Source organism: Mesocricetus auratus, unplaced genomic scaffold (genome assembly GCF_017639785.1).
Source record: "Mesocricetus auratus isolate SY011 unplaced genomic scaffold, BCM_Maur_2.0 Super-Scaffold_100013, whole genome shotgun sequence".
Classification (NCBI taxonomy): Eukaryota; Metazoa; Chordata; class Mammalia; order Rodentia; family Cricetidae; genus Mesocricetus; species Mesocricetus auratus.
Window position 1 is genome coordinate 67,259,368 of NW_024429196.1, and position 16,908 is coordinate 67,276,275.

Here is a 16,908-nt window from a genome sequence, read left to right on the forward strand (position 1 = left end):
TCACAGGTGAACAGCATGCCTACAGAACAACTTGTTCAGATGAGAGGAGGATCCACCCTGTAAAATCCACACAGAGACCTTCAACTGAGCCTGGCTCTGTTGAATGGAGACTCACGCAGCTGGAAGATGCGCAAAAAGAGGGGTCATTTCTAAGTGCACACAAAACCGAAGGCTGGGCCAGGTGTGGGGACGCACACCTGTAATTTCAGTTCTCAGGAAACTGAGACGGAGAACTGCAAGTCTGAAGCTAGCCTGAGCTACATAGAAAGACTCTTGTTTCAAACAACAAGGAAAAAGAGAAAAAAAACAAAACAAGAAGCTGATTTTTGCAGGGAACATCAAAGTCAGTTCGAGACACCCCAAGATCAAGGTCTCAGCACAAAGAAGATTTATTTACCACAGAGGGACAAAGAGCAGAAAATAAGAGACAAAAACAGGAGATAGAGGATGAGGGAGAAGGGGAAGGAAACAAGGGAAAGGGGGAGGGGAAATTTGTCCCAGAGGGACAAAGGACTGCCTCTGGACAGAGAGGAGACAGATGTGGTCCACAGGCAAATGGCAGTTTATAAAGGTAAAAGGGGAAACCCTGTTTGGGTGAGATGTTTAATTTTAATTGGGCATGTCAATTAGGTGAGCCGAAGAGGGCTTTTGATTGCTGGACTTCAATACTTTGATAGCTAGAACTTGGTAGTCAGCCTCAGGAGGAGGGATTGGCCAAATAACGGAATAGACCTTAGAGTGCTAGCTTCAGGGATGTCATTTCATGGTTTTCAGCAAGGCAGGGGGAATGGGAGAGAAGGCCAAGGCTTGCCAGAACCACATGCCCAAGTAGGCTAGTGTCCCTTCACTGTTAACAATAGCTGTAGCAAACCAGGCATGCCAACAAATAACAAACCACAGTGGACCTTACCACTCAGATGTGATTCTCTGTGAATTACCTCAGCTCACGTAAAAGGCGGACATGAGGAACTGTGTAGGCTCAGAGGGTTAATACATACTGTAATCCCAGGAGAATTACAGCAGCATTCTCAAAAGATGGACACAAGGAGCTGTGTAGGCTCAAGGGGCTGATGCACACTCTAAACCCAGTACTAGAGAAGCAGTGACAGAAGGTTGGAAATTGGAAGCCATATTGGACTGTGTTGTGAATGTCAGGCAAGCCTGGGCTATATAATGATAGCCTGTCTCAAATAAATAAATAAATAGTTAAATAAATTTAATACACCTGTGTGCATTGTGCACTGGTGGAACTCAGTGGATAATGCCTTAAAATGAAGAAAACCAGACAAAGCGTAGGGATGAAATCATGTTACTTGGAGATGAAAAGATAATTATCAAAAGAAATGGCTACAGTAATTGAAAATGATTATCTCTCAAAATAAAAAAAAAGCTGTGAGCAGGGGCTATTGTGTTTTTGTAAGAATTACAAACTATGTTTTGCAGAAAGGTGGAAGAATAGCCATGAAGAAATAAGTATTTAAAGATGTGGATAAATTTAACCAGATCTAAACATTACACAGTAGCGCATGATACCCTTTGAGTCTGTGTACATATCACCTTGGTAAAGACAAAAATTAAACTTTACAAAATGAAAATGAGGCAAGATATGGAATCAGCGAGGGCATATATTTAAAGGTGCATGAATAAAGAAAATGATGAGAAAATGTGTACTCAATATTATTCAGCCACTAGAGGAATAAAATCCTATCATCTGTGCCAATGGATGGTATAGGAAGAAATTGTATCAAGGGAAATAAGCCAGATATCTCAAGGCAAAACCCCCTGTTCTCAGATCTATGTGGAAGCTAAAAATATTGGTCTCAAGGCAGGAAAGAGCAGAATGGTAGTGACTAGAAGCTAGGAAGGGTAGGAGACGGGACAGAGAGTAGTTGGCTAATGGGTACCAACATGAATGAGGAAGTATGAGGTTTAGTGTTTGTACTGGCTGGTTTTATGTGTCAACACAAGCTAGGGTCATCAAAGAGGAAGGCGCCTCAGTTGGGGAAATGCCTCCATGAGATCCAGCTGTAAGGCATTTTCTCATTTAATGATCAGTGGGGAAGAACCCAGCCCATGGTGGGTGTTGCCATCCCTGGACTGGTGATCCTGGGTTCTATAAGAGAGAAGGTTGAACAAGCCATGTGAAGCAAGCCAGTAAGCAGCACCCCTCCATGACCTCTGTATCCATTCCTGTCTCCAGGATCTTGACCTGTTTGAGTTCCTATCTTGACTTCCTTCAGTGATGAACAGAAATATGGAAGTGTAAGCCAAATAAACCCGATCCTCCCCAACTTGCTTTTTGGTCATGGTGTTTTGTCACACACAGCAATAGAAACTCTAAGACAAATTTGTACCAGAATAGTGAGGTATTGCTGGGACAGACATGACCATATTTTGGGGACAATTGTGGAAGGACTTTGGAACTTTGGGCTAGAAGAGCCATTGAGTGTTAAGAGCTCTGTGGTATGTTCTCTGGGAGCTTGGAAGATAAAGTTGAGAACAGTGCAGAAAGCCTGACCTGAGATGTTTCAAAGGGAAGGTTAAAGACTCTTGGGACCGTTTGTTATTTTGAATTAAGATTCTGTAGTGTCTGGTCAGCTGGGGCTTAAGAATCAACTGTTATTAGCAAGATACCAGAACTACAAAGCAAAACTTTGCTTTGCTGGAATACTTGATGCTGGTCAGCTGGAGCTAAGAAATTAGTGGTGACTAAAAAGAGACCAGCATCACTGAGATGAAATCTTCTGGGAAGTGTTTCCGTTTCCTGAGAACACAGAGAAGCTGTGTTCCAGAGGTGGCCAAGGTTGTACCTCGTGCTGACAGCTGGACTTGGTAATGTGTGTCACCCCGGTGGTACTGGTTTTGAAGGCACGAAAGGGTCATAGAGAGCAGCTGAGATTAAGCACTGTGAGAGGCCAGGACTGAAGGGGTCATGCAGAGAGAAGTTGAGACTTGACACCATGTAGGAAGCCTATGAAAGGCTATTGGTGAAATGCAGCCCAGTTGCAGCAGAAGACCCCAGCATTTTGGAGATGCCAGTACCATGGGACGACCACCGAGAACAGCAGCAACAGTGGAGTGGAGCCAGCTGGAGTCTAGAAGACAAGCTGTGTGTGCTGCAGAAGGCGGAGCTAGAGAAGTGATCCAAGTCCTTTGGAGGAGTCCCGAGGACCATGAGTGGATCCCAGGAGTTGGATAGCTGGGAGTTGGTTTTGCTTTGATTTGATTGTGACTGTGCCCTGATTTTACTGGAGCCCACGGTTGAGAGACTTTGAATTTCAGAAGACTTTGGGTTTTAAAAGAGATTAGCTATTTTAAAGGGACTGAAATTTTAATGTGTTTGAATTTGTAAAGACTGTGAACTTTTAACCTTACTTGTGTTTTCACATGAGATCTTGTGAATGAATAGTGAAAGGATTTGTCGGTTAGTAGTGATGTATTTGTACACCAAGTTGACAAGGGGTCAGTTATACTGGCTGACTTTGTGTGTCAACATGACACAAGCTAGAGAGGAAGGAGCCTCAGTTGAGGACATGCCTCCATAGCTGTAAGGCATTTTCTCAATTAGTGATCAGTGGGGGAGGGCGCCACCCATTGTGGGTGGTGCCACCCCTGGGCTGATGGTCCTGGGTTCCATAAGAAAGCAGCCTGAGCAAGCCACGTGAAGCAAGCCAGTAATTAGCACCCTCCATGGCCTCTGCATCAGCTCCTGCCTCCAGGTTCCTGCCCTGCTTGAGTTCCTGTCCTGACTTCCTCCCCAACTTGCTTTTTGGCCATGGTGTTTTGTTGAGGCAATAGAAATCCTAACTAGGATAGTGTTCTATAACGCAGTACATTAAATGTATCTTACCACAGCCTGTTGTATAGTTTATGAAGAACTCAAAGTGGAGCTTGAAGACCCAAACATGCAAGATGATGACTTGCTGTATACGTGGATGGAAATGCTAACACAGGCCTGATTCAGTCATTATACAATACTGAGTTCCCACACTGTGTCCTGTAACTGTGCTGTGTCCTAAAAGGAAAAGACAGAATGGAAGAGAGTAAGCGAAGGGAAAGTTTAGATCAGAAAAGTTATGATGCACAAAGACGGGTTTCCCACTTTAATTTCAAGAGGTACTTAAAAATTAATGCACACGGAGTTACGATGAATGCCAAGTATGGGCAAAGTGGCGTGTGTCTAGGATAATTTCAGGGGCTGGACTATCAGCTGATCAAAGTCAGCCACAGCTACAGAGCTAGTTCAAGGCCAGTCTGATCTACATGAAGAATTCCAGGCCAGCTCAGCCTACATATTGAGACTCTCTTTTGTTTGTTTTTGTTTTTTGAGAAAGAAAATTGCCCTCAAATACAGTTTCTCAAAACAAATCTCCAAGAGGCTGGAAAGATGACTCAGAGGTTAAGAGCACTGGCTGCTCTTCCAGAGGACCTGGATTCAATTCCCAGTGACCACATGGCAACTCAAAGTTGTCTGTAACTTCAGTCAGTCCTAGGAAATCCAATGCTCCCTTCTGGCCTCTGGGCGTCAGAATTACACATGGTACATAGACATACATACAGACTAAACATCCATACAAATTAATATAGTAAACAAACAAAAAACAACTTTAAAAGCATGAAATGTCAGAATATACCACTTTTCCCTTTGGAACACCCTCTCTGATCTGATGTGCTGTAGGCAGTATAGAATCACCTATAGGGTCCCTTCTACATGAACAGGATGGCTAGAATTTTGGAGAGCCATGTTTGAACTGTGCCATCTGCCCTCCTGGTCCACTTCTGATTCTTAGACTGTCTGCCGTCTGACTATCCCCCCCCCCGTTCCACTGGCCTCCTGCCCCAGCCCTTGACTAAGTGCATTTTGAAATGCCAAGGCAAATGGGCTGGAATGTGTTTTGCTTATTCTTGATGGTCTGGACAGGTGAGGTAAGATGCAGAAGGAGTGAGAAAGTTCGGGTGGGATGCATGCCTACCTCAGAGCCTGTCAGTCACCCTGGGCATGGTAATGTGGATCCTAGTGGATCTTTCGTTCTGTCTGTTGTTAAGTGCCTCTAACAAACTGCTCCTAAATTTTAAACCTAGAGCTATCTTTCCAGCCTCCTCACATGAACTGTTTTGATCTCCTTAGAGCTGTGACATGACTTGGTGATTTTACATGAAGTGGCATCTGAGTGGCTTTTAGACCACATTCCACAGCAATCTGCCCTCGCCCTGCAATTGATATGCTGAGTCCTGTTGTCTTTCAACATGTGCGACACTCACTATTAGATAGCTTGAGACTGGAACCAGTTGAGGAGTCTGATTAGCCCCTGGCTGGGAAGGCAGTCCCAAGTGTGAAATGTAACAGGCTCTCCCAAAACAACTTGCCCTGATGGGGGAGAGCCAGAGGTGGTTTGGGGAGCTGGCTAGCAAAGCAGATGTCTTTCCCTGCTATCATCGTCTAGGTCTGTGGTGGTAACATTTGGCAAGTTTGACTAACAGAGAGCGGAGATAACTGAACAGATGGGCAACTATTAAAAGATTTGGGGGTTCTCATCATCCCTCAAATGGCCTTCGCCCACCTACGAGATACCCAGTTCCCCTGCATGAAGATTATGTAAAGGGTTCAGTTAAATCTCTCCTTCCTTTCCCCCCCATCAATTGCAACAGCGTCAGAAGCTCTGACGTGAAGAGGAAAAGAATAGCTGAGAAACTTCTAATTTTGCAGCCCCTTGGGATTAGATGCTGGATTCAGCTGTGCAGCAAGTCCTGCTCCATATTTTGAGAGAGCTGCTGCTGGCAGCTTCCAGAGCCATGGGTTTCCAAAATAGACCATGAGTTCTGCCTCCATCTCTGGCTGCTGATATTTGGATGCTGATGTACAGAGCTGGGTACATGGTTAGATGTAGCTAACCTTGCTTTTGGAAACCGGGATGACCTGTGATTGTTGTATTTAATCTGAAAATGCACAGACATACACTCTACACTCTCCTGGTTTCCAGTGGGAAAACTGGAATATTCATGCATCCCAAGGTGATGCAGCTCACCCATGCTCCCAGGCAGCTGTGTCCGTGATATGGAAGGATACTGCCTGTCCTTTGCTCAGAATGGAAAGTTGGAAAGTTCCCGAGAGTGGAAGGAACCATAGGTGCTGGCTAAAGCAAGCATGTTTTATTGTCTTTGGGGCAGTGGACTGATTTTTTACCAAAGGCTGTCATAAACGTCTAGAGATACAGCTTATAGACACCACTAAGTTAGCTGGATGTGCCTGGTAAGTCCAGGACTAGTACGGATGCAGTTAAATATGTGCTTGGGAACAGAAAAGGGTGGATGTGCAACCCCAGGCTCATCCCCGATGCCTCAGTCAGCTTCCATCTCTATTCCTGCCAGAATGGTGGATAACTATAGATCCAGTCTCCCAAAACCAGTCCACTGAATACTAACTTGCTCCTAAAAGTAATCGTAGCCTCCACAAGGAAAACAACCGCCTTTAGTCTTTTAAACTAAAACCTCTGCAATTCAGAATCAATATAGTTTAAGATAATTTCACAGCACTGGCACAAACTGATAATAATTAATGCCCAGAGGTGATGGTATCTCCTTGCTTGCTAAACAATGCACAATTCTATAAACTCACATTTCATACAGTTGGATGAACCAGGATTGTCAATGAGTTTAGAGTTGCCTGGGTAATCGTAGTTTAACAGAGTGACTGGGGATTGTTAAAATGTGTTCCCACAACATAGCCTAGTAAGCCTTTGTGATATTAATTTGATGTTATGTGTTTGTGGCTTTTAGGTAAGTGCCATATCAAAAAACTTATCAGGCAACAACATTGGAAGCATATAGGCAGACATCTGGGAGTAATGGAAAGCTAGGTAATATTTGTGTCTTGGGTTTTATGCTATGTAAAAAAATCATTCCAGGTATGGTAGTAGATACCTTTAATCCCGGCACTGGGGACACTTTTAAGAGGCAAGAGGATCTCTCTGAGTTCAAGGTCTGGCTGGTCTACGTAGCAAGTTCCAGGACAGCCAGGCGTACATAGAGAGATCCTTGCAAATAAATAAATAAATAGATAGATATCTTTGTGCTGAGTAGAAATGAGCCCATTATAATTTTCATCTTGTGTAAGCTCTTTTCTCTGTTTCACCTGTTTTCATGACAGGGAGGTGATGAGAGTCATTCTGAGAGTTTGTCTTCTCTCTCTGTTCAGTGGGATGGTGTCAGTTTTCTGACCCTCAGGGATGCTCACACGATCTCTCTGCCCCTGTCCTAGAATGGCAGACTTGCTGGGACTGGTGGAGAGACTGGAGTGCGCGGTCAGCCGGCTGGAGCAGTTGTCTGCAGGTTCCCGTGGGCCTCCTGGAGACTGTGGAGAAGTCAATGGTGTCAATGGAGGTAGGGCCTCGTTCTTGATGTTGTTACTGGTTTTGGGTCGCTTAATCGTGCCTTCAACATTCAGTTTCCAAAATCTGTCCCCCACTTCCTTCAGATCCCGTCTCCTTCCTTTGGGAGTCATCATAGCATTAGCCAGAGGCAGGCAGTCCCTGGGGAAAAAAAGTGGAGAGATACCTTCTCTTTCTCCCTCAAATACACACAGATTTTATGCACCAGCCTAAAAAGCAAATAATCCACCTATAACCCACAAAAATGATCAAGATCTGTGCCTCTGAGGAATGTAATCCACAACCAAAGGAACATTATTATTCTGCTTTGATGTGTAACTGTATTATGGAAGTAATTATCAAAGCTAGAATGAGCATGCTCAGTTAGAATGCAAATTGAAAGGGATTAAGGTGCTGTGGGTTGAAAGGCACGTTGGGCACTGCAGCTTTGACTGCTTCTTGTTCCGGGTTAAGCCAAAGATGGAGCAAGTCCATGACCACAGCATGTCGTCTGATCTCTGGCCATCCCTAGCTAGTAGGCCTCTTGAGGTAGGAATAAGTGCCAGGGATAGACCCCTGGAGTGCTTTTCTGAAAAGAGCTCTTGGGTTTGGGAGGTGACTCTGTGGGTAAAGGTGCTTGCCACAAAAGCCTGGTGACCCAAGTTTGGTCCTCAGGACCCACGTAAAGGTGTAGGGAGAGAACTGACATCACAAAACAGTCCATGATTGCCATATATGAACTGTCGCACAGGTGTGCTCCACACACATTATGCGCTGGTAAAAAGACTTTCAAAAATTGTACAGTCAAAACATAGGGTTAAGAATTTTCTTTAAGCCGGCTAGGTGTGCTGGTGTACACCTTAATCCTAACACTCAGAAGGTGGACACAGGAGGATCAGGAGTTCAAGGCCAGCCTCAGCTACATATCTAGGGTTGTATGAGACTCTGCCAAAAAAAAAAAAGAAAAAACCCCCAAACAAAAGCCAGCAATAAATAGCAGATAATCCATATGGCAAACCTTAAGTTGTTCACAATAATTTTCCACTTCCTCTTTGTGTAAGATTGCAATCTAAGAAATAAAAATGGAGGACACCTATTAAATCTGAATTTCAAATGGAGAAACTGTTTTGTATCAATGTTTCTCGAATACTGGGGCAGCACATAACTGTCTTAAAAAATCTACTCATTGAGGCCGGGCGTTGGTGGCGCACACCTTTAATCCCAGCACTCGGGAGGCAGAGGCAGGCGGATCTCTGTGAGTTCGAGGCCAGGCTGGACCGACAGCCTCCAAAACAGAGAAACCCTGTCTCATAAAACCAAAAAAAAAATCTACTCATTGCTCATCTGAAATTAAAATTTAACGTGATGATCTGTATTGAATCTGCAGTTCTATTCTTGACCTGTACACACACACACACACACACACACACAGAGAGAGAGAGAGAGAGAGAGAGAGAGAGAGAGAGAGAGAGAGAGTTCCTCTGACCTGTTTTAAATGCTACCAGGCTTTGGGGAGCTGAGAAAAGCCTTGGGCAAGAGGAGATTTCGGTACCTCTTTCCCCAGGGAAGATGCTGGGCGTTTGGGGACCTGTATCTCCTGTCCCGTGCCAAAGAACAGAAAATACTGTATGAACTCAAACGTACTGGTAGTGTCTTTCCCCTCTGAGCACGCTGAAAACAAAAGTGACCTAAGCAGGTTGAGAGGAGAGTGCTTACAGAGAGCCCTATCCCTACCCACATCTAAGATGTGCCCATGGTTTCATCTTAAGCCCTTTCAGTTGATGTCTGGGTCTCATAAGCCCCATTTCTGTGGCAATGTCTTTCCATGGTCTCCAGCAACTTTGTTTTGTTATGTCCTTGACACTAAGTGGCTACAGATATTTTCTTAAGGTCACTGTCCTTCAGTAAGAAGCCTGTAAGTGCACAAAATAAAGTTAAAATCCAGGAGATTAAAAAAAAAGATGAAAAAATTCCATGAGATAGTGGGTATCTAAATAAACAGGGAAAGCCCAAACTTTGAACCTCACACATTCATAAAGGTAGCAGACAAAACTATGTATTTTATTTATTTAAAAAGGGGGAGGGGACACTGGGAAGATGACTCAGTGGGTAAAGTGAATTCATATCCCCAAAACCCATTTGAACGCTGAGCCTGTAATCCCAGCACTGCATACATAAATAGTGAATTTATCTAGGGAACCCCTGAGGTCTGGGTTCAGCAAGTGATCTAACCTCATAAGGTGGACAGCAATTGAGGAAGACACTCACATCAACCTTATACCTCCAAATGCAAAAGCACATGCATGTACACCCACACATGTGCAAGCCTGTATACATGTATGCACACACAACACATGCACGCAGACAGGCAAAAGAGAAAGAAGTGACCTGAGAAGATTAATAGTCTCTAAATGAAATTGGAGGATGAAACATTAAATTATTTGACATTTAAACAAATATTTTCTAATACAACAAATTGTTTCCAGTGAGTTATTAAAGCAAAGGCCTCTTGGAAAAATTACCCAGCAACTTACTTTACTTGAAGTGGGGTCATTAGCAAGTAGGATAACCAGGGAGGCATCTGAATGGTACCTGTTCTTAAAACATTTTATTTAAACTAAAATGATGTTACTTCCTCTCCTTAGTCAGAATTGGTGATACTAATCCTGAAGCAGCCTCTTAGCCAGCTCAGAGGACACACACCCAGAACCCCAGCACCTGGGGCATACACCCAGAATCCTAGCCCCTGGGGTACACACCCAGAATCCCAGAACCTGGGGTACAGACCCAGATCCAGCACCTAGGGTATACACCCAGAACCCCAGCACCTGAAAGACTGAAGCAGGAGGACTGTGTGAGATATTTAATAATTAATTAACTGGGGTTTTCCCTGAATATAAACAGCGTATTATTATCCTATATCCTATATTGCTGTATTATATACTATATTATATAAAGCTATTTCTTTTATACTTTAAAGGAAACTTTGAGAAAGAACACAGGCCACTACAAACACATACCATCCAAACCTCATGAGTTGGGGTTTGGTTTTTGTGTGTTTTGTTTTCCTGACAATCGGACAGGTTCAGCTCCTCAGCTGGAGAAATACTTTCGCATCCCTGCCCCGTGACGAGCGTGGTCCTGGGTGCAGGAGACCTCAGATGAATTATACACAGTCCTAGTCTTCCAGCATCTTTACTCTGCCTACATAACTATTCAGAGAGGAAGATGCTTTGATTAAGAGACGCTCAAAGGATACAGTCTGGGGAAAGAGCAGATCATTAAAGGCTGCCCGGAGGAGGTGTGAGCAGAGTCCAGGATGAAAGGGAAGTGGGAAATATTCTCTTTCATCATTTACCTTTTGCTAGGCAGCAGCATCCATCACGTTTCTGAAATTTTCTTCCCCTTTAAACACTCCACAGAGGCCTCTCACACCTCCCTCAAGTGACAAACGGAGCTACAGGATAGCTCCCCTTCAAGGGGCTGCTGAATTGTCTGTCCTGAAGTGTGGGGAGCTGTCAATCACCGTTCCCACCCACCCACCCTACCCCCCCACTCCAACCCCTCCTTGGGGCTGTGGAAATACACAGTTGGAATAAAAAGGGAAGGAACTCTTCTCTTAGTTTTGTGAGCAGGGATGACTTATTTGAGAAGAGAAAGGGGCTTTGGTTTGGTTTTTAATAAACTGCAAGGACAAATTTCTCCATATTAAGGGAGGAAGGTCAGGGTTTTAGTTTTGTTTTTCCAGTTAATTATAGAGCAGAGAAAGGAGCCGACCACGCTCATTAAATGCTGCCCCTTCAGCTTTCCCGGCGCATGGGCTAATCGTGCTCTGTACAGATCGATCCATATGATGCTCATTCTCTTTCTGTCCATGTGTCCTCCCCCCTGGGAAGTAAAGGAGGAAGAAAATTAGTGGGTTTAGCTCTGTTTCCCCTTTTCCCAGACTTCACTGTCCTCTGAATTCCTGGGGACTCTGGATAACTCTATAGGTTGGTACAGTATCCGGGAGAGCTGCGGAGGAAGAGGCGGCCACTTCAAGAAACCTGGGCCAGTTCAGTTAGAGCATCTGCCTTGTGTTCAGACTGTGGTTCTGACCCGTCACCTGCTCTGACTGGGCTTCTCTTCCCTTCTATGTACATGGTGATGTCCCTGCTTACCTCACTGGGCTTGGGGATGCATTAGTTACTTTTCTCATCGACGTAACAAAATGCCTGTTAAAAACCAAATTAAGGGAGGGGAAGGGCTTGTTTGGGCTCAGTTGAGGCACAGCCTAGCATGCCAGGGGCTCTTAGTGAGGGGGGAGGAGGCAGTGGTCATGCAGCAGCCACAGTCAGGAAGAGAGATGAGCTGATTGGCTTTCTTCTTTTCATTCAGCCCAGGACAGCAGCCATGCCACCTACCTCCAGGGGCATCTTACCGCCTCAGCTAACCGTCTCTGTTACAGCTCCTCCTCACTTAAAGTTCCCTCACAGACATACACAGAGGTGTGTCCATTTGGTGTGTTCTAAGCCAGTTGAGCTGACAACCAAGATAACAGTCCCAGGAGAGAATGAAATGAATGATGTTGAGGAGAGTCTTTACTGAAGGAGGAAGCTGGGCAAAGAGAAGTCTCCTGAATAAACACGGGGTGCATGGAGGAATGATTGAATAAGCGAGTGCAGCAATGATGATATTCAACCTTCGCGTGACCAGTCCCAGTTTCCACAACACCACCAGGGAGTAACGGAGCCATTCTCTTCGGCAGGTGTGGCACCGTCTGTGGAAGCCTTTGACAAGCTGGTAAGCAGTATGGTGGCCGAGTTCTTGAAGAAGAGCAGAGTCCTTGCTGGTGACGTTGAGACTCATGTGAGTACTTCCTCGTTCCCCAGACAGACAACCCCGAGGGCATCATGATGTCTCCTTTGTTTATTTTTCCCTTCACTTATACAATCTTTGATTTATCTGCCCTACAAGTGTCTGCTGATTCAAGCATCAAGTAGGTATTGTTCTAGAAGCCAGGAGTTCGGGGATGAATGAGACAGGAGAGTCCTGCCCCACCCCCACCTCAAAACGTTTTTAACCTTGGGAAATAAAAGACATATATAACTATATAACCAACTGAGGTGTTATAGGTATTACAAAAAAATTAAGGAAATAGACAATGATGTGGAAAGTTCTGGAATCAGGATTATTGGTTTAGGGACTGTGTCTCTCAGGAGGTGACATTTGAACAGAGATCTTAGTAGAGAGAGGGAGTGGTAGGGATGGTTATGGAGCAAAGTGGTCCAGAGAGAGAAAAGGGTTAGAGCAAAGGTCCAGAGGATACTGGGATGAACTGGTTTCAGCAGAGCAAAAGGCTGCTGGAGAGGTGAGTTAGGGAGAGAGGTAGCTTGGAACCAGAGCCGGACAGAACCTGTTAGTCACAGTAAAGGACTTCCTTGTATGCTTTGTGTGACAGGAAGTTACAGAGGGCACTGAACAGGGGGGTTAGGGTGAATTCCTTTCTCTTTAAGAAAAGCTCCACCAACAGAATTGACTCAGACACCCTTCTTCCTCAGGGTCAGACTGAGGCTATTAGTAACACCTGTTAGGATGCTTCTGCCATCAGAAAATAGAAAGTCTTGGCGTGGGTGTGGTAAAATCGGAACCCACGTGTTATGTTGGTAGGCATGGAAAATGGTGCACCCATTAGGGAAAGTGGTTTGGCAGTAGAGTAAACATATGATCTCTCATTCGAGCACATACCCCAAGCAATGTAAACAGACTTTCAAAGTGGTGTTTGTACACCCAAGTTCAGAACAACATGAGTCACAACAGCCAGGAGGTAAGGCAACTGAAGTGTCTACAGACAGACAAATGTGTCAAGGAACTGAGTTGCCTAGGTACAATGGAATATTATTCAGCTTCTAGAGGAGAAAATCCTGTTGTGTGCTGTAAGACAGGTGAACGTTGAGAACGTCGTGCTAAGGGAAATAAACGAGTCACAGAAAGGAGTCCACTGCATGGGTCCATCTGTATGAGGCATCCAGAGAGACAAAATGGCTAGAGACACAGAATGGGATGGAGCTCACCAGAGGCAGGGATGGGAGGCATGAGGAGATGTCTAATGGGTGTGGCCTTTCTGTTGCATGATAAGAAAAACCTAGAAATCTCACAGCAGCACGAGTGTGACAGCGCTGAATTGTATCGTCAAGAATGGTTAAGATGGCAATGTGCTTTTGCCCTTTTATTATCTTGTGTGTGCGTGGTCATGAGTGTACATGTATGTGGGGGCAGAGGTCAACCCCAGGTGTCTTTCCTCAGGTGAAACCCACCTTGCTTTTGAGACAGGGCTTACAGAGTGGAGTAGGCAGTCAGGCCAACATGTAGGCCCCAGGGGTTCCGCTGTGGACACTTCCCCAGCACTGGGATTGCAACTGGGCACATGGATTCCAGGGATCAAACATGGTGTTGGTGAAGCCAGCCCGTTACTAGCTGGGCTATCGTTCCAGCCCCTTTTCTTACTGTGTTTTTAAGTCATCATGCAAAGTGCTATGTTTCATTGTGGCATTTTCAAACCTGTGCATTGTTATCCTGTGTTCCAGTTTGTCCCCCTTCCCCTGCTGCCCTTCTCCATGACCCCCATCCCTCTGGCTGCTCCCCTTGCCCAGACTGTCCCTACTTTCTGCTTTCATGTCACAATATTTCATTCCTCTCTCTTCACGTTCTTAATATCTCTTCCACCACCATGACCCCCTTCCTAACCCACAGACAGACACATACACACACACACACACAGACACGCACACACACACACACACACACAGAGAGAGAGAGAGAGAGAGAGAGAGAGAGAGAGAGAGAGAGAGAGAGAGAGAGAGAGAGAGAGAGGCAAGTTTTCTTATGTCTTATCTTCTCATTGACTTTTTTTTTCCTCCAAGTACAGCCTGGGAGAAAGGAAAAATCCTAGAATCTGGAAATTCTCAACTAGAAGAGAACTTTTAGGATGCATGCTCTGGTCTGCTAGCTACCAACAGTTTTATTCCCCAGCAGTTAGTCATTATTTACATCTCTTTAGTGAAAGCACAAGTCAGGCCAGTTAAAAACTTAGAGATAAGTGAAGCATCGGGCTGCTTTTCAGGGCTCTGTCTCAGAGGATCGAATGCCAACTGTCTCCATGGAGCTGCCTCTCCATCAGGAGGACCCTGGCAAAGACACTTTGGGCATGGGTTTATAGAAAGTGTGATGCTTGAATAAAGCTGATTGAGGTTAGGAAAAATAACTCAACAGGGTTGCCTTTGCCCCTCCCCCTGCTGCTAGCTTATTCAACACCAGGCACTGGTCTTGCAGGGGGATCTGGTGATGTCACATCACAGTGTGTTTGTCTGCCACAGATTCCCTACGCTGTTATTAAATATCTCTCTTGAATACTCATAGATGGAAAGGGGGAAGTTTCGATGCATCTTAGGTCCAGGGAAGTATATTCTGAGACAGCCACTTCCACAGACTCCTTACTGACAGTGAGTGTCACGCTGGTGTCTTCCCACTGACCCTTTTATTTCTGGTTGTCTTTGTTTATATGAAAGTTCATATACAGCAAGATAGTATTGAATTCCTCATACTTGCCGGCACAATCTACCCGAAAGCCAAACGCGCAAAGGAGTGGTGTCCCCAATATGAAGTTTTGGGTGATGCTGTTTCGGTGATTCCCGACTTGTGACCTTCAGTCGTTCCTGACATCATGTTCCTGGGTTAGGACAGTACATCTGATCTCTGGCTAATAATATCTCACGAAACCCTAGGAGGAAGCTTCAGCCAGGAGAGAGTGAGGCTTAGAAATAAATACTCAAGTTTATGATTTTCAAAAATGTGGCTTTGCAGAGTAAGCCTCCCGATGGCGTAGTGAACCGTCCCTTTGAGTTCCTTTGAGAACAAAGTGAGGTGTAAGTGTAATTGGATGTAAATGAAGGGTTCTCTCCTCTCCGCACATCAGCTCAGAAACAGTGGGACTCTAATGAAATATGTTCTCCGTAGTGAAACATGGCGTGTTTTACAAGTGTTGTGTTTATTTTTAATAGAATGGAAGACTGAAAGGGAAAGAAGAGGAGGGGATAAGGGAGGACTGGGGAACAGGGGAGTGCCCAGAAAAAATGGAAGAAAGGAGAACAAAGGAGAGGAGAGGAAAGGAGGAGAGGGAGAAGAGAATGTGTAGGGGAATCGAGAAGCAGAGAGCAATAAATGAGAGGAAAACACTCGCCTTCTGAAAACTTAGACCCTGGTTCTGGAACACAAAGAAAAGTGCAGGCAGCCCATCTGCCTGCTTTAATAACATGAACGAGCAGTTTGGGCTGCACCCTTACAGAGCCCTGTGTCATTGGAGTTAAGCCTGCAGCTGCTACCTCTCCTGCAAGCCAAAAGTGGGGGGTTGAACTTTGTTCCAAGAACACACCTGTTGCCTAGAAAAAGGAAACCTCACATACCTGATTGTACAGTATGGAAACCTGAGAAGGATAGCAACATGCATCGTGTTCAATCCTGCCCCCAGGCTTAGCAGCTATTTCACAGATCCTAATAATGAGCACAGGCAGGCAGGCCATGATTTAACGTCTGTCTCCGTGTGCCGGCTGCTCGTCCAGCTTCAATTTACCAAACACTCAATAGTCTATTGACAGAATAGACCACAAAAAGGGGGAATTAATGGTGACAATTAGGACATTCTGCTGAACCCAAGACATAACAGGTTTAGAAAAGATTAGATCTGACTAAGCCTCCTTGTATGCAGCATAAACCATAGGGCTTATTTAAATTACTCTCCAATGGGAGAACAATGGCACAGCTTGTGCCTCCTTTAGAAGAATAAACAATGCATAATTTTACAATAGATCTTCAGGGTAAACATAGTTGTTGCCATAAAAGGAAAGGGTCCTCTATAAACAGAGCCCATGTATCATCCGTGAAGTCTTGGAAGTCATGGCCCATTAGCAATGGACTGCTGTGTCTTATATGTTGTGTTGTGTTTCATTTCTTAACAAAACTTTTGTAGAGCTAGAGAAGTAACTCTGTTGGTAGAGTGCTTGTCTAGCATGCACAAAGACGTGGATTTGTGCCCCCGTACCATATAAACCTCATGTGTGGCACATGCCTACATCAGTCCCCAGTACTTCAGAGTTGAGGGCAGGAGGCCCTACACAGGGTGGGGGAGGCAGGGCTGAGGCCAGCATGGGCTACATGAGACCTTGTCTCAACAAACAAACCCCCAAATCAGTGGCATTGTTGTTCCCAGCTTATGGAACTAATCATGGGCCTGTTGCTGAGTGACTGGACAGTCGCAAAGCAGCTGCCAGTGACAGCTGGAAATCCTAAGTCCTTCCTGAACGTTTCTTCAGTGTGGAATATTTGTTTATTTCCATTTCTTGATTTAAATGGATTTAAAAGAAAAAATCTTGTATTGATTGTTTTGTAAAATAAGAGAATCACAATTTAAACAAAAAGACAGTAAAATAACTAAGCATAATGTACATGTATAGCGTAGACACACTCAGCCATGCTATGTCTTTGTCTTCCCCAACCTTATAGGATA

The 16,908-nt window shown here is 44.8% G+C and overlaps 1 protein-coding gene across 1 annotated transcript in view; it reads left to right on the forward strand.

Moving 5' to 3' along the window:
* The window catches only part of Cap2 (cyclase associated actin cytoskeleton regulatory protein 2), a 147,423-nt gene that overhangs the window by 13,263 nt on the left and 117,252 nt on the right, over positions 1–16,908 (forward strand). The window contains exons 2-3 of the mRNA XM_040755918.1: positions 7,259–7,380; positions 12,115–12,215. Coding sequence (XP_040611852.1) covers positions 7,260–7,380; positions 12,115–12,215 — 222 coding nt within the window. The 5' untranslated portion in view covers position 7,259. The remainder of the gene's footprint in view (positions 1–7,258; positions 7,381–12,114; positions 12,216–16,908) is intronic.